Source organism: Rhizomucor pusillus, assembly GCF_041956525.1.
Source record: "Rhizomucor pusillus strain CBS 183.67 unplaced genomic scaffold VTP01scaffold_2, whole genome shotgun sequence".
Taxonomy (NCBI): Eukaryota; Fungi; Mucoromycota; class Mucoromycetes; order Mucorales; family Lichtheimiaceae; genus Rhizomucor; species Rhizomucor pusillus.
Window position 1 is genome coordinate 324,238 of NW_027192144.1, and position 23,033 is coordinate 347,270.

Here is a 23,033-nt window from a genome sequence, read left to right on the forward strand (position 1 = left end):
TTGACCGTTGATATACCCCTTGACCGAATTATGCTTGCAGCTTCTCTGCTCTCTGGAGTCTTCCCCTGGGCTCTGTGATCTCTTGCGTCTATACGAATTCTTACTCATATTCTATGGCGTGCGTGCGGCGTGACAAGTATTTTTTTGCTTGCAAGTGCATATCATTCTATCCAAGAAGTCTCTTCTCTATACGTAGAAGCATCCCTCCGTCCCGGGTGGTGCCTGCTGGTGCGCCGTCCCCGTTCAAAAATGTATCTTTTTATACATTGTCCTTTCCCTTTTGTCCGCGTCTGCTCTGCCCTGACACGATGCGTGGTCCCCACCAAGAGCGGGAAAACAATAAACTTGTTTAACCTTGCTTTATTTTCATATTATCAACCATCACTCCATTTTTTTGTCCATTTATCTGATTTGCAAATAAAGGAGAACTCAAGTATATTGCCGCGCTAGCTACGCGATAAGGATCTTCTAATATTAAGGCTATACGCAGCTCGAAACAGATGATCTCTGAATGTAGATAACAATAACGCGAGATATGTAGAGAATTGAAGAGTAGAGAATAATCAATGTCCTGCGAAACTATATATTGCAAATAGTAAGCTGGTGCTAGTATTTAAATAAGGCTACAAACGTTTAGCGAATGTTATCTATTGGAATTTGACGCTGAAAGCGTGCTTGAGATCGATCTCCAAGCCTTCTATTGTGGCAGTGTTGTCAGCAAACGAGACCTTGTACTCCTTGCCATTGTAGGTGGCAGTTGAAAGCTTGTCTGCGCCTTTGCCAACGATGCTGATAGTGTTTAGTTTCTCGGCGTTCTTGTATCCAAACGAGCCCTTGGCTTTCAAAACACCGTGCTTGTAGCTTAAGTTGATATCAGAAGTCTTCTTTTGCTCGACAGAGTGACCATCGTCAATGTACAAGCGACCCTCGGCAGTAGCCTTGTTGTCGAGAGCAACGAGAAGAGAGTAGGGAGTGGCGTAGGTTTCATCCACTGTGTATTTGGGAGTTTTGAGAGGGAGAATAGCACCGCCTCGGATGTGGATGGGAATGTGAGTAAGAGGAGCATCGATGGTCTGGGTGCGGCCGCCTTGAATAGCCTCGTGTGTGTACCAGTCATACCAGATACCGATTGGGAACTGAGCATCAACAGTGGTGGCATTCTCATCCAATACAGGAGATACCAAAATGTCGCTGCCGATCAAGACTTGAACGGAATTGTCAGCAAAGTCCTTTACATTTTCAGGGTATTCAAAAACAAGTGGTCTCCAGACGCCCGTGCCAAGACGGTTAGATTCTTCAAAGACAGTGTAGTAGTAAGGCAAGATAGCGTAACGGATTCCAAGAGCAATGCGGGAAGCTTCAGCAGTCGAGTTCCATCGGAAAGGCTCCTGGCCAGAGGAGCCCAAGGTGTTGTGGTTGCGAGCAAAAGGATACAGGGCACCGATTTCCATCCAGCGCGTGCAGAGCTGCTCAGTAGCATTACCATTGAAACCGCAAACATCAGCACCAGAAAGACTGATACCGAACATCTGGAAGTTGAAGATTTCGGACAGAGAGTTCTTGAGCTTCTCCCAGGTGGAATGATTATCGCCAGTCCAGTGGCCAACGTACTGTAAAAAGTTCAAACGACGATGTTGTTAATGACTGAATTGATAAATCTTGCTCTTAGTAAATATTGATAGAAAGTTACCTTGCCGGAACCTGCAAATGATGAGCGAGTCAAGACAAAAGGACGCTCGTTTGCTCGGTATTTGAGGACAGCCTAAGCATGAGTTCAGGCTAATTAGAGCTCTGCGCCGTAATTATGCTAAAGTAGATTCCTTACATTGTGGGTGATGCTGCACTCTGCGTGACCATAGAGGTTATGCAAATCATAATGAGGAATGTTTCCATAATGAAGAGCATTCATGGAAGCAGTTCGCTCTGATAAGTTTCCGCCACCGTTGTTGATAGCGTATCCGGGATAAAGCAGGTTCCGAGAGTCTCCAGGAACACTGTTACCATAAGCGTCAATGACAGCCTGCCATTCGGCATGTAGCTTGTCTTGCTCGTCTTGGGGCAGGTCCCACGAGAGAGGTGGGTCGGTGTCCCTCTTATTTGTACCGCAGGATCCCAGACAGAAGGATGACGGCTCGTTCATATCGATCCACAAACCGTCTAAATCAAGAAGGGTCATCCAATCGACAATATGCTTTTCCCAGAATTTGGTCGCATTGGGATGCCACCAATCTAAAATGCCACTGCATAAGTTTATCGAGCTCAGACATGTGCCGACTGCTATATTATCCAACACTTTACCTGGGAAGACAGTGTAACCGGGCCAGACTTGACCGACGAACTCGGTACCATCATTGTTCTTCAGGAATACATCCATTTCATGACCAATTTCGTAAGGTTTATACGAGGTGTTGGTGCTCAGCGCAGGATCGACCATGGTGACAAATTTTTGGCCGTTAGAGTGCAGACTTTTGCTGAGAGCAATCATTCTGTCTTCAGGGAAGTTGACCGGATCAAAGGTAAAGTCCTTACGTCTGTCCATATAGTCGATATCAATCCAAGCCGTTTCCACTAAAATGAAGCTATTATCAGCTTTTTGTGTATTTTGCAAAATGGCATCTGATACTTGCGTGGAATGTTTGCCTTTTTGTAGCCGTCAATGACCCATTCGACTTCATCGATATCCTTGTAGCCATAGCGACAGTGATGCCATCCCAGCATCCACAATGCTAAACGACTCTGTTAAAGATGTGCGCACATGTAATAAACAAATATAAAGTTTACCTGGCATGATCGGTTTGCCGATCAAATCGGTGTACGATTGTACTACCGAGTTGGGTTTGCTGTCCTTTGGAATGAAAAAGTAGAAATCGAGAACACCGCCAATGATCTTGTAGGTAATTCGTCCTTCGCTAAAGAAAACATCCATGCCGTGGGCATTGAGCAGCAGCGTACCGTGGGCTTTGCCATTATTACGAATTTCGGTGTAGTAGGGGTGAGAACCATAAATGTTCTCGAACCATCTTTGGAACATTTAGCAAGATATCATTAAAATGAAGAGCGACTGGATACTTACGGTGTAGTAGCGTCGCGCGCAAAGATAGTAGTAATGTTCTAAAGACCGTTAAGTTAGTAGAGCATCGTAGGTAATAAATATTATTTGTCACACATACATGAACATTGTTGCGACGGAAGGGGGCGGTCACTTCGCCAACACCGTAGAGGTTGGTATTCTTTGGCAAGGCTGTCGAAAGTTCAAGGTATTGATCCTCGAAAACCAAGGGATAGTCAGTTGTATCGAAAATGACCTGCTTGTCTGACTTGCGGATGACCTTGAAACCGAATGGATTGGAGGTGTACTTGAAGTCATAGTTGACGTGATGGGGTCTTGAATGGATCTTTGGTCTCTCCAAGCCAAATGCCGAGTCAGGGACAAGAAATTGTTTGCCATTCTTATCTGCAATCTATAGCGATAGTGTTGTTAGAAATTGCTGCCACCAGTTGCAGCACTTGCACAGGACTTGGACATACCTTGACGTGTAATCTGTCTTCTGTCTCGTAATCCACGTTTACCAAAAGATCATTGATCGTCTTGCCATAGAGATCACGGCCCTTTTGCTTGAAAGATAAAGGGATCTCCAATCCTGTCTTGGTCCTCTGGACATGGCCGCTGACCTTGTAGCCTCCCGCGGACGTAGAAACATCTGTGCATAATTGAGATGCTGAGCTTTGCGTCTGTCCAATTGACTAAGGATGTGATATGTAAATCCTACCAAAGTTTTGGGCGCTGGACAGCGACGTGAGAGTCAGGGCAACAGCGACAAAGATGCAAGATACTACTTTCATTTTGTGAAGAACGAAGACAGAAAAGCAGGGAGTGCAGCTCTTTTTAAAGAGAGGCCGTGTCCACAGGAAAAAAGCGGGAACAAAACCTTGTTGCCTACCCCGCAAAAACTCACGTAGCACCAGTGATGAACGGGACGACGGGAACTATCCCGTTGTGCAGGACCCAATTCCAATTATTCACTTGACTTTGGGTAATTCCCGGGACAGCTCCTCCAGATTTGTGGAATTTGCAGCCCGTCTGCACTTGAAAATACAAAAGGGGACAATCTTTCTTTTTGCGGAAGAACATCCCGTCTCAAAACTCGGCTCTATTTACAGATTGTTTCTTCATATCCTTGCAATTAGTCTATATGCACGTTTGCAGCTATCAAATTCCCTTCTGCATCTCTTGCTTGGATTAATTTGAAAGCCAAGGCTTTGCATACATTGAGACGCACGTGTGTCGCGTTAACGTAAATGGTGACGTATTGACAGTGGGAAGTAAACTTCACATGTTCGACGCAGAAGTCAGCTCGGGCACAGAAGTGCAAGGACCGAAAGGGAATTAGTACGGGCACAGAAGTCCGAAAAAATATGTTCAATATGTATACTTCGACCTGTTTGCAAGATTGTTGTTATTTTATTAAAAGGGTGCAAAGGGTTACAAGGTTAGTCACCGGCCGGCCTGTTACCAACGGCATCAAAGTTTATAGGTACATCAGTCGTGGAGATATTCTCACTGATTGGCTTCCTTGATTGCTGTGGTCCCAGTTCATTTACGATACTTTCAAGACCTTGCCAAGCCGTGCAGCAGCGAACAAGGAATCCATAGTAAGTCAGAAGCGTCAATCTGTCTACAAGATTGTTGGGTTTGGCGGCTGCAACTATTGTTTGTGCAAGCTCATGCTGAGCATAGTGAACACCTAGGACGACCCGATGTTGTATTAATGCCCATTCTGAATCTTCATTCAGCGTCCTTGTCGTATCCTGCAGAATAGTCGCTAACTGGCGCATCACAGACAGACTATCCTGAAAATTCTCGATCGTCCTAAGTGGAGGCGTCCTTCGACCCGTCGCTTCTGCGTTCTGTAGCTTGATCAGAGGGAGCAGGAGTCGAAACGATACCAATGGCCAAACGATCCGTTTCATGGCTTCAACTGCCTTTTTGTACCGTTTAGATCGAAGCATGTCTTGCTTAATACGCTCTTTTCCGCGGCAGAGCACCAAGTCCACAGGTATCTGTAGATGATACTCCTTGGATACGCTCTGCAAACGGCTAGATTCGGTCTGTAGTTTGGCCAATACTCTGAATGCACTGTTGCAAAGATCATTGAGTAGTTCATTGTTCCATATCTCCATATCATGAGGTATACTTTCTTCCAAGCTTTGAAAATATGCTGTTCTTTCTCCCTTGGATTCGCTTTCTGAGCAAGCGAGATGCGCTGAAGTGCTGTTTGCATGGTCTGAGCTCGTCGTGCGTTGGAAACCAAAACAGTAAGTTAATGTTCTTTCGTACAAATTCGCAGCTTCTTCCAGGGATGCCGCGAGGTTCTTCCGCATTGTATGTCTGGCCTTAAGTGGAAATATAGACAACGAAACCCACCTGCATCACAGAAGGACAGTAAGCTTTTTACGCGAAATAGTGTAAACTAGGTATTGACAGAAATAGGATACTTGCATGGCGATAACAATACCAATCACTAGATCCGTTACTCTCCAGAGGGCAAGCTTTGCACTGCCGGACAAGTGGTCACGTATTAAGTCAGGATATCCAGATAGCAGGATGATGACAGTCGTCAGCAGACCCTAAATGTAATGTCGATCAATTGCATGTCATTGGGCATGAATAACATGTACTTACGATTCCACCAGCATAGTTCATGTTGGGTCTTAATTTAAATTTAGCGATAATGAAGACTTGACAAAACATCAACGTGCATAGTAATACAATCGCTTTCCAGCTCCAAACAGGGAATATCGCTCGAGTAACAGTCATTACAATAATAGACAGGCCGCCGCCGATAATGGTTCCCATCATTCTTTGGATACTGAGTGTCAGGAAGCCGCCAATGGTGTTATCCATAACAGTTACCACTGAGACACCTGCAATGCAAAAGTGAGTATTTGCAATCCATTACGGATCGACATTGCATATCATCGGGATATGCGGAATACGTACCGACCCAGAACGCATTAGGTGCCAGGTTCGATACCGGCTGTATAATGACAGCCATGGCGGCGACGAGGAATGCGATACTAACTTGCAGGGCGTATCGATTGTCAGTGGCTGTTGCTTGCTTATAAATAAATGATCTACATTGTCTTGCTAGCTTTTCAAGTTTTCGGGGACCTTGCTCATGTCGTACAGTCTGCGCGTTTTCTTGTATGGAATCATCTATAATCCCGGGTGGACACGTAGTCTTCTTGCATGTGCTATCAGTTGTTGCTTGCTCGTTTATCGTTTGCTGTCCATCCGCTGCGTTGTCATCGCTTGCGCCATCGAACATAGTTGAGGTCCTGCATTGCAACGAAGATCGACTTGAAGAAGGCATGAAGTTGGAAGATATCGTTAAGAAAGTCGCTGCACCCATTGCCTGGAAACCTTTTCCCAATGTTTATGATCTGTGCGATTCTTATATATGTACATGCGAACACTATAAATATGTTGTTGAAAGCAAAAAGAACCTTCCATGCCGATGTACCTTGATGATGGAAAAAGAAGACTGTGATCGCTAACATGTCATGGGACAAAAGCGATCTGCTCTATTACGTGATCGAAAACTGGATGCGTCAACTCTGAAAGAATTCCAGGTAAAAAAGGGGTTCTGATGGTTTCTATCGTCTAAATGTGAACCGTTTACTTGTTCCCCAGGGCTATAATCTGACCAACAGCTTCCTGGCTCTTGTTCATATGATGTCTCGCGGTGCTCTGGCAAGTATTTGATCTATCAGGGACCCGAAAACATTGAATGCCGTCATCTGTGCTGCCGTGTGATAAATAAGTGCGTTTCCAAACTTGCATATTACAAACAGTTTATTATTAGATCTCCAGGATCAAGGATAGTGTCAAAGAAAAAAATAAATTAAGCGTCTAGTGGTTCGTTGTATGAGGTATTATTGTTGGTGGATGCGACGTTTTTAAACACTCGGTAATGATGATTGAGACTAGAATGCGAATGAATTTTGTAGCATGTACCGAGGCAACCGGTACGGGTGGGTATACTGTAAAATACACGTTGAATTCTGGAATGTACTAGCGCCATAGCGCACCTAAATCAAAAGAATTTCTTCCATTAGTACATGTATGAATATGGTTTTCTTAGATTCACATCTTTGGTTACATGGCACAAGGTTCATGCGTAATATACAAATCAAGGCCGGTGCAGAGATACGCAACTTTCGTAGCGGATTCAAGAGAAATGGCTCCTGGACTGTCTTCAGATGCGCTGTCGGATTCTTGTTCTATAGCTATAGCCTTTCGTTTAGGCCGTCCGTGCTTATCCTGCAGCTGTATCCGAGCTACTTCGTCGATGCAATTCATAGCTGCGTGATGCAATGGATGCGCGTCGGCTTCCCTTGTATCTTGTGCTTCTGCAAGCACCTTGTTGGTTTGCGGATCAACTATTCTTGCACTGATATTCGTATACGTGTTCAAAAGTGCTTGCATGTGCGAATTAATTTGCTGAATATCATCTTGCGTGAACTTTGGATCTTGCCGTGTATCCTCGCGAAACGTCATCGGCCACAGATGCTTCCATGCTTCGTATTGCTGTCGATTTAAAGGTGCATGTCGGCTGACAGAGACAATGGTGGGATGAATTAGCTGCTCAAAGCCATGCTCTTTCAGAAGCTTTTGAAGATCATCTAGAGATATCGCATCTACTTGACATAGTAGAAGCGATAATGTGAATCCTCCAGACTCTATAACGGTTCTTCGTACGCGTTTGCAGTGCTCGAGTTTTTGCAGTGCCGGTAGATACTTATTCGCAAAACTATGAACTACGTTAGCGATCCACTATATGCCTCTGGACCTGCCAAGTACCTAAGAACGTTTTTGGTCTCTCGAGGCTCCACGTCTGTGATATAGACTTGAACCGTTTCGAGATCCCGTGTATGCTCATCCGAAAGAACCTCTTCGAATGGCCATTCGGCTCGTGGGACTAGGTCCTTGGCGTCACCTTTGCCCATTCCTCCAGAAGATCTAGCAGTAGATCAACGTGGCTTGGTCCCTTAGGGTCGGAGAACTCCTAGCATTAGGCAGCATTTGAACGGTTGAACGAACGGGCGACGAGTTCATACAATGCTACAGGACTCTATTTTATTTATATATTGCAAAAAAGGGTCTAACCGAGCTTATAGCTACCATTAAATATTTTTATGACCATGCAAGTTGCTGGAAAAATCAAGAGCAAATATTTACATAACATGTTTACATGTTAGCGAAATAACATCAAATCCCAAATTGACGGATTATTATTAATGGTCATTCATCACAGTGCTAGTCTTCAATGGAGGTGATGATGTTTTTTTTTTCTTTGTAGCTGTGTCGGGCGCAGACTGCGCTTCATCCAAGAAGTGTAAAGGGTATATCGTGGCTTTTTTGGAAGACCGAAAGATCACTTTGCAACTCATGCTGCCATTGTTACGTCGACCTGCTATTCAGGCACGCACCTTTCGTGCTTGCAGTCGACCACGATACACGAGCAATAAGAGGACCTTCGCATCTAAAGTAGACTGTTACATTTCGACTATCAAGAACCCGTTTGTCAATCTTGCCATTGAGGAGTGGCTCCTGCGTGAAACAGATCCCGAAAAGTATATTTTGTATTTATGGCGAAACGAGCCTTGTGTCGTTATTGGCAGGAACCAGAACCCCTTTTTGGAGTGTAATCTTGGATTTATGCGTGAGCATGGCGTACCTCTTGTCCGCAGGCGGTCGGGTGGCGGTGCTGTGTATCATGTAAGTAGGCGAGACAGAGAGCTTATTGTGAAGAAGATCCTGACCTTCAGAAACCATGAAAAATCTTAAAGGATATGGGAAACTCGATCTATACTATATTTATGCCGAGAGATGCATTCTCTCGAAGAGCAAATGCAGAGCTGGTCTCGAGGGCACTCCAGGAACTTGATGTGCCTGCTTACGTCAACGAACGCCACGATATCGCCGTGGATGGTTTCAAAGTCTCTGGAAGTGCATACAAGATCATCAATAAGCGCGCTTATCACCACGGCACCATGCTCATTGATGCGGATACTGAGCTCCTGAAAGGATGTCTTTCCAAAAAGAACAAATCTGGAATCATCTCAAAGGGCGTTGAATCTGTACCGTCGCCTGTGACCAATCTACGCAATTACTCTTATACCATTGACCATCAACAATTCTGTGAGTCTGTAACGACTGAATTTTTGTTTCGATATAACGATGGTCAGGATATCAAGGTGAGAGAGATAGAGGGAGAGAAAGCAACGCGTATGAAAAGACGGAACGGCGCTGACAGGGAGTCATGTGCGGATCCAGCCTATTCTATTCAGTTCTATAGAAGATGTACCGGAACGAGCACAGAACCTTAGCAAAGAGCTGCAGACATGGGATTGGTTATACGGGCAGACACCCGAGTTTACCAATAAGATGGAGCATGAATTCGATTGGGGTCGTGTGGTAAGTTTGTGTCTCTATGTCTAGAACGTCCCGGACTCAGCCATCACTGTGTTTCTTTTTAAAGCGCGGTCTAATCCGAGCTAGGCACGGTGTCATTAATGAAGCCGAATTTGATACGACGGCCAGCGGCGCCCAGGAGGTCACCATTGTGTCCGCGATGGCGGCGGCTTTGCGAGGTTTGTGATAGTCCTATTTAGGAAAGAAGTTACCCCTCACACAGTGCACTCTTTTGTAGGATGCCGCTACTCCCAGCACTCAGTTAGAGAAGCTATAGATAAAATCAATAACGAGATACCGGGATTATTTAACTCTGAAAACCAAGAACTTACGGCACAGTTGGCCGACTGGATAGATAATAAATTGATGGCTTGAAGGAATGACAGAAGCTAAGCGATCCAGGTCATGTGGTTCCATGGTTGATTGTCATGATACGATTGACAAGCGGATATAAAAGATGCCACTGGTTTCTGCCACTGATCACCGTTGCTACAATCTCTTTCTCTACTTTTCTGTTTAACTTTGTGCAATGGGGAATACTTCAAGTTATCTCGACTACAACTCTGCTTCTTTGTATAGTGGGACCTACCCCAGAAATCAAGGACTTTGGGTTCCTGCGCACCGATACCCATCTTCTAGCAGTACCGGATGGTATAGACCGGCGCCAGCCATGTACAGACAGCATCCGCCATACACTTCCATGCCAGCGACGCCGATAGGTCGAACTCCGTACGATTATAACCGTCAACCTAACTACAATATCAGCAACAGATATAACATGAGTTCATCCACCTATGCACCAAGGCAAGTCGAAAATCGTCTGCAGTCTATTGTATGGTAATCGCTAATGCTTGTGAAACTATGTAGTTACTATGCCGGGCATGCTCAAATGCCGTACTATGGATTCAGATAGATACAACAGCAATCCGTAACATCAAATTACGGTTTTCTTTGTCCAATGTATTTTCTTTATCAGTGTACATCTTGAAACGCATGTATATCATTTCCAGCATAAATATGCTTTGTATGTTTGTGTTTTCCTTATAAACTCGCATTTTTTCTTCATAAAACTTTATATCAGACTTTAGACGAATATGCTGAACTTTGGGCCCTTTCAATCAAACGCAGAGCGGATCTCCTCTTTCTATTCCACGCAAAGCTAGGGACTGTAAAGATATCGGGGCCGCTTTTAGTCAATAGATATCAGTTCCTACGGACATTGCCACAATCAGCGATTGGTTTCTCGGGTTGATCTCGAGACCACATCGGGATAGCTACGCTCTGCGGGACTTCGGGCGCCTTGCATTGCATTCCCGGTCTACGGAAATCCGAAACAAAAGTTCTGCGTTGCTACGTACTGTAAAGGCACAGCATTTTAGCGAAGAATATCAGATGGGCAAAGCAAGCAAATCCTGAATCCTCATATGCTAGATCCGATGTAGTACACAGGCATACTGGGGACGATGTTGTGCAACGCTGCTTTCTTTTCTCTACTGACCACCATGACAGTATCCACAACTTTCGATCCCAACGGCGTATTTGTTGTCTTTGTGCTGGGTAAAGTGTCCAAGAAAACGAAGGTCCTGGAGAGTATCCGCTAACTGCTACCGCGACCAAGGTGGGCCTGGTTGTGGTAAAGGAACCCAGTGTTCTTTCATAAAGCAAGACTATGGTTTTGTCCATCTTTCCGGTAAGGATATAGCTGCATAATGGATATTGCTGACTGCTATGATCGATTAAACACCTTCTTTGCCAGCTGGTGACCTCTTGCGTGAAGAGCAGCAGCGTCCTGGTTCGCAATACGGTGAACTCATTCAATCATACATCCGCGATGGTCAAATTGTACCTATGGAAATTACCATTGCGCTCCTTGAGAATGCAATGAAGCAAGAGTTAGACAACGGAGGCTCGAGACGGTTCTTGGTAGACGGTTTCCCAAGGAAAATGGACCAAGCGCTCAAGTTCGAGGAGACTGTAAGTTGCACACGCAACTGTGAAGCAAAAAGAAATACTTGCTAAGCGTACTTTTTGGGCGACAGGTGGTTGAGTCCAAGTTTACTTTGTACTTTAAGTGCTCTGAGGAGACCTTGCTGGAGCGCCTTTTGAAGCGAGGCGAGAGCTCAGGCCGGGCAGATGATAACATCGATTCCATCAAGAAAAGATTCCAAACATTCAAAGATACCAGCTATCCTGTCATTGAGTACTATGAGAAACAAGGAAAAGTGCGGGAGGTAAGCTATTCTTTGGGGATTATCCTGGTAGGTAAATCTGATGCGTATCTGATGCGTATCTGATCACAATGTAGATTGATGCCGAAAAATCCAGAGAGGAGATTTATGAAGACGTTAAAAAGGTTCTCGATGCATCTCTTCAATAATAGTAATAGTACATATTAGAATTGGGTATCATACACAAACATGCTATTTCAGTGGGTCAAGTGCTGCCTGCTTTTGATCTTTAATTTTTTTTTGTATCCAACGACCTGAGAATAGCTATTTGTTGGTTCAAGAGATTAAGCAAGGGTTATTTTATTTTTACGCATGTAAAATCGATTTAGGATGAACTGACTGGGTCCTTATCACATGGAATGTCGAGCAATGTCATAGGGAGCTCTTAAATACACTCAACAATTTGCTAACTGCTCTGTATCGTTTTGGATGTACACCAACTCTACATCGCAGTGGAAGTTGCTCCATAGTGAGACGTACTCATAACTTCGTTGATTCCTGGTCGTCTTCATCGTCCTTGGAAATGGCATCGCTTCGGGGTGCCTTATGCATCTATGTACGCATGATTGGCGATGTATATAACCCTCAATAGGTTTTCAATATGATCATTTCACGGCAAAGAAATAGACATTCCTTCTCGATCATCAACTTGATATGAGCCAGCATATTATTTCTAGTGAACAACTATACTACTATGCAGCTAGTTCGAAATAATTCATGGCATTTTCTTGATTAGCAAAGTTTCGAATGCATTATCTCAATCGTAATCGAAGGAACATGGATTCTGTCTGGCCATTTAGGCTCCCCGGCCAATAGGACGTCCGGTTTGTCACTACTGATTACCGGTAAAATAAAGAATCTCGTTCTCGTACTCACCCAAATTGTAAACAACAGAGAAAGGAACAGCGCTTGTCACTGTCACTTTTTCACTTTAACATGGTGTACAACACAGAAACAAACAAACAAAGAATCAAAAGTGGGTACATGAATGGAATATCCGAGTGGCCAAACAACATAAGAAAGATAGAAATAACAAGTTAGACCTCCACGTTGACTACGTAACTCTTGCTTTTGAAGCAATTAGCCCGTGTCCTGAAGATCCTTTGGCCTCCCGCAAATGATACTGAAGACCGTTGATATTTTTGTACCGTTTGGTGCAATTTGGCATTGCGCAGCGATAAGGTTTTGGGTAGCCTTCGAGGTTCGGATGTGCGCTCTTCATGTGGTAGAATAGTCCACTTGACTGCGGAAAGCTGGCATAGCAACCTGGTATATCGCAGCCGTAAGGATTAAGTTCGCTGTAAGGCTCATTGTCCCGTTTCTGCAATTTGGATGTGTCGTCATCAACTATCTTCAAAATCGAGGCTGTGGATGGCGAACAAGAAGATGATGACGATGAAATAGAATCGCGTTCATTGAGCATAGATGTCAAATTGGGTATTGTGCCAACTGAAGATGGAGCATCTGCTGAGGATGATGTTGTCTGTTGCTGTTCCCTGATACGTTGCTTATATCGGCCATCCTGTTCCAATCCGTTAATGAATGCCATTGTGGTTGCGACGCCGTTTGCACCGTTAAGCGCCGCAGCGTTTTCCTTGTCCTTTTTTATCTGATTCATGCGTTGCAGTTTCCTCCATCTGTTTCGACAATGCAGTCCCGGCCTGCCCTCAAAGCACTGTGCAATTTTTTGCCACTGCGATCCATACTCTTCATATTTTTCCATCAGTAGCTTATCCTCCTCAGGAGTCCACTCAGAGCGGTCAATACTCGGATCCAGCGACTCCCTCCATCGTTTTGCGCACTGATCATCAGTTCTTCCTTCCAACATGTCTGCAATTTTGCTCCATTGATTTGGGTATTTCATGACACCTTCTCGCAGCAGTTGATCTTCTTCTTCTGTCCAAGCTCCTTTCCGCAAGGAAGGGTCGAGCGAGTGAAACCATCGTTTTCTGCAATTTTTGTTCGTGCGGCCAGGTACACATGCTGCAATCTTGGCCCATTTTTCAGTCTTATCACCGTAAAGTTGAACCGCTAGTCGCAACAGATTATCTTCTTCGGGGGTCCACGGCGCACGCTCGCGGCTAACCTTGGGCGCGGCCTTCTGCTTCTTTCTCGATGGCTCGTCCGCCTTTGCTGGCTCAGCTGGTCTGGTATGTGGAATCAACATGCTTAATGACGTATGATGCAGAGGTGGCAATGTGGTCGGTAACTCTGCAAGGATAGGGCCATGCACAATACTGCTGATATCAATAGGATTGTACATTTGCTGAGGATGGTAAGGATGTACAGGAAAATTTGCAACAATATCCGGAGAAGAATCCATCTAAATATAATGTTTTCTTGTTAATGCATATCAACTTTCCAATATTTTCGACGGAATTCCCGATAACCACTGCATTGTTGGTATAGGTATTTTGCTTACCGAGTGGAAAGTACTGAAGTGATGCCCTAACGTTGATGTATCCGAAGATGAATCGAGCTTTTGGTCAAATTGTTGCTGGTCTTGTTGACGATCAGCATTTTGTGGCGTCTGTTGCTGCTGAATTGTGCATCCTTGCGAGTTAGGTTCGATCTGTGCCTGCAGATACATTTCATATAAGCGTCGGTTCAAGCCTACAAAGAGCAATACAAGATATTTACGGGTATTTGCATATGTTGTGTGGATGATTGCGGATGAGAAATAAAGGTAAACGTTGGCAAAGTCCCTGATAAAGACCCAGACGTCCCGTCAACAGCATACAACGTGGAAGAGAAACATGCCGGCTGACTAGACGATGACGAAAGACGTTTCTGATCGACTAGCTTGAATTCACGTTCAAAATCGTGTTCAAAGGTAGAAGACGTATTGCGATCCGTTGCCAGTTCCGGAGTGCCCCCGTAACTGTACAGTTGCTGATACTATTTGATAAGAACGAGCCGTGAGTCACTGCATTTACCTCATGACTATCCCCAAAACGAAAGACACACGAGCAAAAAGTGGAGGCACGCTCGATAGCATGCAGCATAAAAAAAGGGGTAAAGTGTGGGGACGCACTTACCATGTTTCGCAAAAAGGACCAGAGCCAACTCGGGAGAGACAAAAAAACGATTGTTTTCCTCTAAGGGCAAGCCCTTCGTCAAAATTGCCTGCCGGAGTTTGCCATCCAGTCTACTTTGTCGGAAACTGAAAAGACAGAATGTACAACCACTTTTTTAATACTTGCAGGGAAGAGACTGTATCGTGGGAATCAATGTCGGGGAAGTATGTGTGTATGTAGGTCAGTAATGCTATATTCATAATGAAGGGAAGGGCTGCATATGGTACAATAATAAGCTATTTGACGTAATATGATGAAAAGGCAAGCTAACAGTAATTAACAAGATCAGTCAAGGTAGGGAAACAAACAGTGTTTCTCTTAAGTTCATTACACCTACCAAGTTCGGTTCCAATTATACATATTGCTGATTGCTAGGGGGAATGGGGTATATTTTCCCCAAGGCAGTCGCCAAGGAGTAAAGTGATGCTATGTAAATGTGTGTATCACTACGCATGCAAAAAGTTCAGAATCCTTCTATTTCATCCGCTTTCATTTCACTATCCGCTTACTTTTTTTCATTTTCTTAGCTTAGGTAGATCTTTTGAATTGCGAACTTTGCAGTCCTGCAGATTGCACATTCTTGTAGTTTTTCTGCACAATGCTGGCAATATGCTAAGATAGGGGAGAAAAACACGAGTCAGCACACGAACATGTCTTTCACAGTCAAAAACAAAAAGAAAAGGGCAACTTACCACAATGATAACATGGTACCAGAGCGAATTCGATTGGTTCTTGAAAACACACTCGACATTTGGAATCCTTATGTGCTGCTTTATCCGTTAATTTGCGAATTTGTTGCCGCAAATCCTGTAATTCTTCGCAGAGATCTTCGTTGTAAATCTCAGTCATAGCTAATTTTTCTGCCGCTTCCACATGCCGTCGTTGCTGCTCTTCCAAAAGTACATGTAGCTCTTGATTGACCCTCTCCAAGCGCTGAAACTGGAAGCTTGCATTTTGTCTTGTTTCTAGAAGTTGATCCCGAGTTCTTGCTAGTTGCTGCATAGCCAGACGTCCTTGTTCCGCAGCTCCTCGAAGCTTATCAACTTCCTCTTCCAGTTTCTGGATTCTCCTCCGAAGTTCTTCTTTTCCCCGCTCTTGCACTCGTTCTGCCTGTTCCAGTGCTGCCTTGGTTGATAAGTGGAAAAAGGATACATCTTTCAATAACTGTCGAGTGTAGACTGCACCGGGTATCAAATGCGTGCTTTGGCTTTTCCGAAGCGGCATTCTAAAATCATCTGCTGTTCCTCCATCCACCTCTTCATCGTCAGTTAGTGAGCTGACAATAGACGCGGAACGTGTGCTGTCAGGTGGGCTGAGAGCGACGGTGCTCGGCTCTGTATCTTCTTTAGCAGCCAGGATGTCGTTGTTGCCAACGTTGTTACAGTTCGCCTTTTCTTCCTCCGACGAATGCCATTGCGGCATATTTGCACCTTGAAGCAATCGCAGAAAATCATTAGATTGATCCATTTGCGAGGTCATGGTTTCACTTTTCGATTCGAAAGGAGTAGGTTGTTTGGAAGGAATGGCGACAGAAAGTGGATTCTTCGCTGATTGCGAGTATATTTTCAAATCCTCGTCGCGATTTGACAAGACAGTTTGCTTAAATGTTGTGTCACAATCATGCCCATCTTTTAATCGTTCAAAATCTTTGGAGCATTTTGATCCTGCGTCGGACTCGGGAACAGTGATCGACATTTCATTGTTGATTTCATTGTTGCCAATATCGCCTGCCTTGTTTCTGTCCTCCAGTAGATTATCGGCAAAAGATGTTGTCATCGCTGATACATTTTCATCCTTTTCCTCGGTGTTTGATCCATCTACGGCGATCTGCACCGTTGATGCAGTCCGTTCTTCAAGCATAAAGTCGTGACAAGGCGATTTTCCCTGCACAAATCTCGTGTCTTCAGCCCAAGCAAACCAGTAACAGCAGTTAACGCAATCAAAAAAGTTGCTGCATGTAAAAAATGCTCGATTGTTGTAACGGTGGTGAAATTGGTAGCGTTTGACAGGACGATTACAGTAACATCTTGGCACTCTCGGGAATTCCTTCGTAAGCGTATTGACCATTCTGAATACCGTGCAAAATGTAAAGTTGAAAGCTGGACAACTCTTCAGTTCGTCATCCGTTTCATCCAACGGGATTTCCTTGCGTAAATTCTCTCGGTATCTGTTCCAAGCTTCCTCGTGCACATGGAATGCACATATCGGTGACTGAGCTGACATAGTACTTTGCCTCCGGGCAAACGCTCGGTTTGTGCTATCTTTTTCATGTTTTATGTCGTGACATTCGTAGACTACGCCGACAGATGTCTTCACGTATGAAGCAGGTTTCTTGCAAAAACATAGCGGAGGGTCCGGCATCAAGTCACGGTAAGGAACTGACATTGCATACGTAACAGAATAAGAGCTCGTCTTCGTGGAGCTGGATGGTGAGTTATCTACAGAGTTTGACCAACTGCCCAGCGACTCGCGTGTCGTAGACGTATCAAAAGTGTGTCCTTTGCTATCTTTGGAACGTGCGAAAGCTTGCCAATCGCGCACCCCGTCCTGCCGCAGTGCTTCGGCCGATTTCGGCGATGTTGACTGTGAGATAACTGGCATTTGATTCGAGTTGATATGTCGCAAAGGGGCATGCGGTAATGAGCCGATCGCTGCTTCTCCTGATCGCTTTTTCGATTCTTCAACTTCTTTCAATGCAAACAATGCCCACGGATTCGATGCTTGGTCTTTCGTATCCGCCGGCGTCGCAATTATATCATGAGTACCAAGCGAATGGACGCTCATTCGAAAGCGAACAAAGTAGTTTTCGGTTTCAAAGAAAGGCTTCTCAAAATTTGCTCAGGTTTCGACGTTGCACAGCCTACAGTACAACAATTTGAACAAGCGCGCTATTGTTTGAGCTTTTCCGCCAGCCGCCAAGCTTGCTTTGGAGCTAAGCTCACTCACCCTCTCCGCCTCAAATGACCAGCCTTCTGGGCAGCGTCTCTCCCGCCGCAAAGAAGCTTCCCGAGAGCAATATGCTCCACGTCGAAGCGAAGCGTACAGATCGCTTGACCTGGACGCCGCACCTGAGGAAATACATTTCCAATGGTTATGCAGAACATCCCGACCTGTATACGGACGATTTCCGCATATTGGATGAACTACGCAATGACTGTATATACATGGAACCTAGTTTGAAAGGCCTAAACCGTCTCATAAAGTTTGTGTCAAATCGTTATATATATAATATGCATTTATTTCCACGCGTCTAATGTTGTACTCTCCAAGATACTATGCCCAACTGGTATTCATTGGATCCAAGTTTCCAATTGACGTCAGTTTTCTGGCAGCTAAACAATGGCTTGATATCTGACAGCGCATTACAGATAGGCATTGAGTTTCCTTGGTACACTGCCTTTTCCGATGGTGGTTCTGGTAACCAAAATATCCCTCTTGCCAGTCGGTACCGGTGCTAATCATTCAGAGGGCAGCTGTTGCTCACAGGAACATGAACTACGAGAAAGCATGCGTATTATACTGTATCGGTGCAACGTATAGTCAGCTCGGAAATATGGATGATCGCTTGACCGTCGAGGGAGTTAAAAGAGCATGTAATTATTTTCAGGTAAGCCCTAGAGAGGACATGATATCTCGAAAATGAGACTGCCTTGTTAATAATGGAAAGCATAGAACGCAGCCGGATGCTTCAAACTCTTACAAGATATTGTTATACCTGAAATGCGGATACCACCTACAGCAGACATGTCCAACTCGGCATTGCAGACGCTTATCAACCTTATGCTAGCACAAGCGCAGGAGTGTGTATGGCAGAAAGCAGCTATGGATCATCTTCGGGATGGAACTATCGCACGCCTTGCTTTGAAGACGGCTGAATTTTACGACGCAGCTCTAGAACTCGCCTCAAATTCTTCAATGCAGGCCGTGTTTCCAAAACAGTGGCTGACGCATATGCAAATCAAGGCGTTGCATTTTAATGCAGCCGCCCAATTTCGAAAATCCTGTGAATGTATATCACAAAACAAATATGGCGAAGAAGTTGCCCGTTTGCAGCTAGCAAGCAGTCTTGTGAAGAGCGCATCTGATAAACTGAAGACATTCTTTTCTGGAGCTCCCGCTGTTAGCAATGCAGTGATCAACGATCTCCGCTCGCTCCAACAAATCATTCAAACCAATTTGGCCCGGGCAGAAAAAGACAACGACGTTATATATCTAGAGCCTGTGCCTTCGCCAACTTCTTTGCCACCTATACCAAAATCAGAAATGGTGAAACCGGCACCACCGACTGAAGTAGCGGACCCAGTGAGTCTGATGCTATCAAATGAAAAGCGACCTGAGAGCATACCCCATCCCATTATCGGATTGCCGCTTTTCCAGAAACTTGTACCCTTTGCAGTACACCAAGCAGCCAGTGTTTATGTCGACAGGAAGGAAAGAGTCTTAAAGGAAGATATAATAGGGCGTACAGAGGAGCTGAATGCAGTGTATCATAGGTAAGTTCTTATTCCAAGTACATGTAAATAACCAAGTCAGATTGTTAATGGTCCATATACTGAATTAGCTCCGTCCAGTCCTTAAATCTATCCGCGGTGATGGCGAGCTTTGAGCAAACTAAAGGTCTCCCAGTTTCTTTGAGAGAAATGGCTGCCGAAGTTCGTTTCGAAGGAGGATCTCAAGCACTGTACGAAATGTACGAACAGGTCCAGCAAGCATCAGAGAAAAATTTGGAGATACTTGAGGATGCCTTCAATGCATTGGATGAGGAACAAGAAGAAGATGAAGCACTACGCGGTCGTTATCAAGATAGTAAATATTTTATTGCATGTTCATATCGTATGCTTGACTGTATGTTGACCTTAGTCACTTTACATAGAATGGAACCGGCCAGAGTCAAGTGTTTTTACGGCCCAGTTTGTAGCTCAAGGTCAGCAACATCGATCTACGCTCACTGCTGCTCAGAATGCAGATAACATTGTACGCGGAAAATTGAATACTTGGGCAAAGATCATTGATGTTTTGGCACTTCCTGAGGATGAACTCGAACAATCATTGCCTGGTACCATCGACGAAGACGATAAAGAATCAAACGGCAATGGTACAAACGCTGTAGACAGATTGAGACAACTTTTGGATGAAATGGAGGATAATCTTATCGCACGAAGACAACTCGTCGACAAAGCAAAGAAAATATCAAGTGCAGATGATATTTCTCCAGCGCTCTTGAAGAAGGCCGCACAGTTAACAGCCAAATCCCCTGTAGTCAAGATCGATCCAGCACAGTTTGAGGAGCTGTTTGTGGAGGAGCTTCGCAAGTATGATAGTATCCTTATGGAAATTGATCGGCAAGACGAGCGGCAAACACAAATCTTGCGCGACCTGGCGAAGATGCACCGAGACTATTGCACTGCCAAGCAAGATGGACCTGGTGCAGGAAAACGAGAGCGAGCGCTGCAGAACTTGAGTCAAGCATACCAAAAGTTCAAAGAAATCAGGACGAATTTGCAAGAAGGTCTAAAATTCTACAGCGACCATGCAAAAGGTGTTGAGAATTTTCGAGATAATTGCCGTAAATATTGCTACCATCGCCGTGCCGAGTCTGCACAAATTGTCCAGTAAGTTCTCCATTTTATGACAAAAATATGCAATGTTGCTAATCCTGCTCGATATTATAGACGAATATCGCAAGGTGCAAGCAGCAGTAGCAATGCCAAAACATAATACGGCCTTTTCGCATAATTTAGGGCAAATTCGGCGCTCAGGCTGAGAAACCATCTCTTCCCAGAATGGACACTCTTAAAGCGCTCGTTGCCAGAGTTGCTCGAGCCTTTTATGATCCCAAATACATTGTCATCTTGGATGAGCTTAATCGTTCAACTCCAAACAGCAATGGGTATGATTTAAATGTAACAAAGTTGTTTTTGTGCGTTTCAGTTGATCAATATTGCATTGCAGTGTCCGGGAGGAAGATCTCGTAATGTCGCTTAAAATGACTCCTCGTGATATACATCGGATATGTGGCAAGCTTCGAGAAGATCGTCTTTTAAAAATGTACTGTAGAGAGAAGGGTAGACGCACAGTGGGTTTGCTGAGAGTAACAGTTCATATTCCAAAGGGCAACACGAATGGAGGCACGCAAACAGGATCAGAGACCTGTACCGAAAACATATTACTATCTGGATTACAAAGAATTTGTTGACGTTGTAAAATGGAAAATGTACAAAATGCAGACGATTGTTCGTGATAACTTGAGAACGGTAGATACATCATATTCTTCCGTCCACTGAACTGCAAATACTCATCCATTTCTAGGAGTCAGAAAATAAGGGATACGTATGCCTTCAATGCAAAAAACAGTATTCCGCGCTGGATGCTGTGGCACTCGTAGATCCAACAGATGGACTTTTCCACTGCGAAGTTTGCAGTGGCATCCTCGAACAAAATGATAATGCAGAGAATGTCCAGGGAAGCCAAGAGGTGCTCACAAGATTGCGAGAGCAATCGCAACCTATTATCGCATTGCTGAAACTGACCGATAATATTGTTATCCCGGCAAGGTATGTTATGCTCAATCGCTTAAGGGCTTATTCATTGACAATTTTCTTCTTTACCATAGCTATATATTCAAGCCATCCGGTGCTGGAAAGGGCGCTAATGGCAGTGCAAGAGGTTTGTGGATGAAATACATTGATGTTTATAATAACTTGCTTACATTTGCATAACAATAATACCAGAGGAGCATGAGTTGGCTGTAGCACAGGACACGGGAGCAGGGCAAGGAGAAATCATTGTCGATTTGCAGATGGATAACGAAGCTGCTAGAAGAGCTAAGATTGCTGAAGCAGAAGAGAAACGTCAACAGAACATGTTGCCTGTGTGGCACCAACAGAGCACTGTATCAGGTGTGCTCGTTGAGACCGGTGATCGGCCGAAAGATGAAAAGCAGGTTGCTGAAGAAGACACTTTCGAAGAAGTGAGCACTGAAGAATTTGATCCGGATCGACATGAATGTATGCTATGGGTGGGATGGCTCTATACGATATAAATTAATTAACGATTGTATATCCGTAGATTATGCCAAATATTACGAAAATCTTAGCCTGGAAAATCCACCGGAAGAAGAGCAGGCATTCGAAGAGGAGGAAGAGGAAGAATTCGAAACGATCACTAATGGCAACGGCAAACGAGAGCACTCTTGGTCCGATGAAGAGGACGAAAGGTAATCTGGCTAATTTAGTGTGCGATATTTGGGCTCTAAATGCGCAGTAGTCAAAAACGCGCCAGACTCTCTCAAGACGAAGAAGAGGAGGTGGAAGATGTTCCTCTTGTGTCTGGTATGTTACTATGGACCAGATCGAGGTCGTGCTCCTTTGCTTATATTATGCTTTCTTTCCACAGTTAATGGAAGAATGGTACCTTTGAATGAAGTAATGGAAGAAGACCAGCGAAACATGACAACGGAAGAATATAAGGTAATAATATTGGCCTTATTATCAAATATCATTTACTAAAGCAGATATCAGGCTTATTACGAGGCATGGCAACAATGGCAGATGGGTTAATAAAAAGACCCTTGTTTTTTGTATGTTGGCAAGATGAAAAAGAATTAACAAAGGAACTTTCGAAAAGCAAATCACAGCCGGAAAGTCTCATTAGATATGTCAAAAGCAGGAGATTGAAAGTTAAATTACAAGGAAACAAATATACGAGAATAGAGGAATGGTAGAATACATAGAAGAGCAGAACGTTAACGATGAAAGAGCCAAAAACCATAATGTCTCTGATACCTACAGCGACTTCATACCTCCCCGAAGGGAGGGTTGCCAGAACATTAGGACATAACTGACCATAGATATTGGAAAGTATCATTTTAAACTCCAGACTGCCCGGCGACGGGCCCACCCTGGGTGCAGTGATCGCCTACTCACATGAATGGAAGGAGCGTCGGGTGGGAAAGATGACGGAGAGAGAGGATGAAGCCGGACGGAGGGCGGACGAAGATGACGAGGAGGATTCTATCAAAAGCGTATTGTGAGAGAGTGAAAAGTAATCAATCTGAGCAAGGTTACTTACTAGACTTACTCGGGGCTCGGGGCTTCGTGGACTGCAGTGTAGAAAAGTCAATCTAGACGTAATATTTTGCGAGGAGGTAAAGAGGATAATGAATGTGCATACCTCTTGAGAAATACTTAGGCGGTCGCTGCGCTCGTTCCCGTTATGGATGCGCTTGGCACTAGACTCTCGGCATGGACA

At 44.4% G+C, this 23,033-nt stretch overlaps 10 protein-coding genes across 10 annotated transcripts; 5 read left to right on the forward strand and 5 right to left on the reverse strand.

The window, feature by feature from the left end:
• Positions 1–647: 647 nt before the first annotated feature.
• VTP01DRAFT_4181 (uncharacterized protein) lies at positions 648–3,843 on the reverse strand (the record flags this gene model as incomplete). Its single annotated transcript, XM_069382835.1, has 10 exons — positions 648–1,610; positions 1,691–1,762; positions 1,826–2,229; positions 2,299–2,568; positions 2,628–2,726; positions 2,782–3,020; positions 3,074–3,111; positions 3,171–3,461; positions 3,529–3,701; positions 3,771–3,843. The coding sequence occupies 10 exons, from the start codon at positions 3,841–3,843 to the stop codon at positions 648–650; spliced, it is 2,622 nt and encodes an 873-aa protein (XP_069243596.1).
• Positions 3,844–4,491: 648 nt separating this feature from the next.
• VTP01DRAFT_4182 (uncharacterized protein) lies at positions 4,492–6,413 on the reverse strand (the record flags this gene model as incomplete). Its single annotated transcript, XM_069382836.1, has 4 exons — positions 4,492–5,425; positions 5,501–5,628; positions 5,684–5,925; positions 6,002–6,413. The coding sequence occupies 4 exons, from the start codon at positions 6,411–6,413 to the stop codon at positions 4,492–4,494; spliced, it is 1,716 nt and encodes a 571-aa protein (XP_069243597.1).
• A 492-nt stretch (positions 6,414–6,905) lies between these two features.
• On the reverse strand, positions 6,906–8,010 carry VTP01DRAFT_4183 (uncharacterized protein; the record flags this gene model as incomplete). Its single annotated transcript, XM_069382837.1, has 3 exons — positions 6,906–7,092; positions 7,164–7,814; positions 7,865–8,010. The coding sequence occupies 3 exons, from the start codon at positions 8,008–8,010 to the stop codon at positions 6,906–6,908; spliced, it is 984 nt and encodes a 327-aa protein (XP_069243598.1).
• Positions 8,011–8,452: 442 nt separating this feature from the next.
• On the forward strand, positions 8,453–9,853 carry VTP01DRAFT_4184 (uncharacterized protein; the record flags this gene model as incomplete). Its single annotated transcript, XM_069382838.1, has 5 exons — positions 8,453–8,782; positions 8,854–9,261; positions 9,341–9,481; positions 9,546–9,657; positions 9,717–9,853. The coding sequence occupies 5 exons, from the start codon at positions 8,453–8,455 to the stop codon at positions 9,851–9,853; spliced, it is 1,128 nt and encodes a 375-aa protein (XP_069243599.1).
• A 154-nt stretch (positions 9,854–10,007) lies between these two features.
• Positions 10,008–10,319, forward strand: VTP01DRAFT_4185 (uncharacterized protein; the record flags this gene model as incomplete). The annotated part of the gene is made up of 1 exon (XM_069382839.1): positions 10,008–10,319. One exon carries the CDS (start codon positions 10,008–10,010, stop codon positions 10,317–10,319), a length of 312 nt encoding a protein of 103 aa, XP_069243600.1.
• A 661-nt stretch (positions 10,320–10,980) lies between these two features.
• Positions 10,981–11,855, forward strand: VTP01DRAFT_4186 (uncharacterized protein; the record flags this gene model as incomplete). The annotated part of the gene is made up of 5 exons (XM_069382840.1): positions 10,981–11,035; positions 11,097–11,168; positions 11,235–11,452; positions 11,518–11,709; positions 11,784–11,855. The coding sequence occupies 5 exons, from the start codon at positions 10,981–10,983 to the stop codon at positions 11,853–11,855; spliced, it is 609 nt and encodes a 202-aa protein (XP_069243601.1).
• A 905-nt stretch (positions 11,856–12,760) lies between these two features.
• Positions 12,761–14,747, reverse strand: VTP01DRAFT_4187 (uncharacterized protein; the record flags this gene model as incomplete). Its single annotated transcript, XM_069382841.1, has 4 exons — positions 12,761–14,029; positions 14,129–14,284; positions 14,347–14,604; positions 14,745–14,747. The coding sequence occupies 4 exons, from the start codon at positions 14,745–14,747 to the stop codon at positions 12,761–12,763; spliced, it is 1,686 nt and encodes a 561-aa protein (XP_069243602.1).
• Positions 14,748–15,306: 559 nt separating this feature from the next.
• On the reverse strand, positions 15,307–17,567 carry VTP01DRAFT_4188 (uncharacterized protein; the record flags this gene model as incomplete). Its single annotated transcript, XM_069382842.1, has 2 exons — positions 15,307–15,395; positions 15,476–17,567. The coding sequence occupies 2 exons, from the start codon at positions 17,565–17,567 to the stop codon at positions 15,307–15,309; spliced, it is 2,181 nt and encodes a 726-aa protein (XP_069243603.1).
• Positions 17,568–17,743: 176 nt separating this feature from the next.
• VTP01DRAFT_4189 (uncharacterized protein) lies at positions 17,744–20,501 on the forward strand (the record flags this gene model as incomplete). The annotated part of the gene is made up of 8 exons (XM_069382843.1): positions 17,744–17,985; positions 18,054–18,099; positions 18,152–18,200; positions 18,257–18,390; positions 18,456–19,276; positions 19,345–19,589; positions 19,657–20,395; positions 20,456–20,501. The coding sequence occupies 8 exons, from the start codon at positions 17,744–17,746 to the stop codon at positions 20,499–20,501; spliced, it is 2,322 nt and encodes a 773-aa protein (XP_069243604.1).
• A 65-nt stretch (positions 20,502–20,566) lies between these two features.
• On the forward strand, positions 20,567–22,342 carry VTP01DRAFT_4190 (uncharacterized protein; the record flags this gene model as incomplete). Its single annotated transcript, XM_069382845.1, has 10 exons — positions 20,567–20,673; positions 20,736–20,831; positions 20,896–21,037; positions 21,093–21,337; positions 21,397–21,449; positions 21,515–21,790; positions 21,852–21,999; positions 22,050–22,114; positions 22,179–22,252; positions 22,304–22,342. 10 exons carry the CDS (start codon positions 20,567–20,569, stop codon positions 22,340–22,342), a joined length of 1,245 nt encoding a protein of 414 aa, XP_069243605.1.
• Positions 22,343–23,033: the final 691 nt, after the last annotated feature.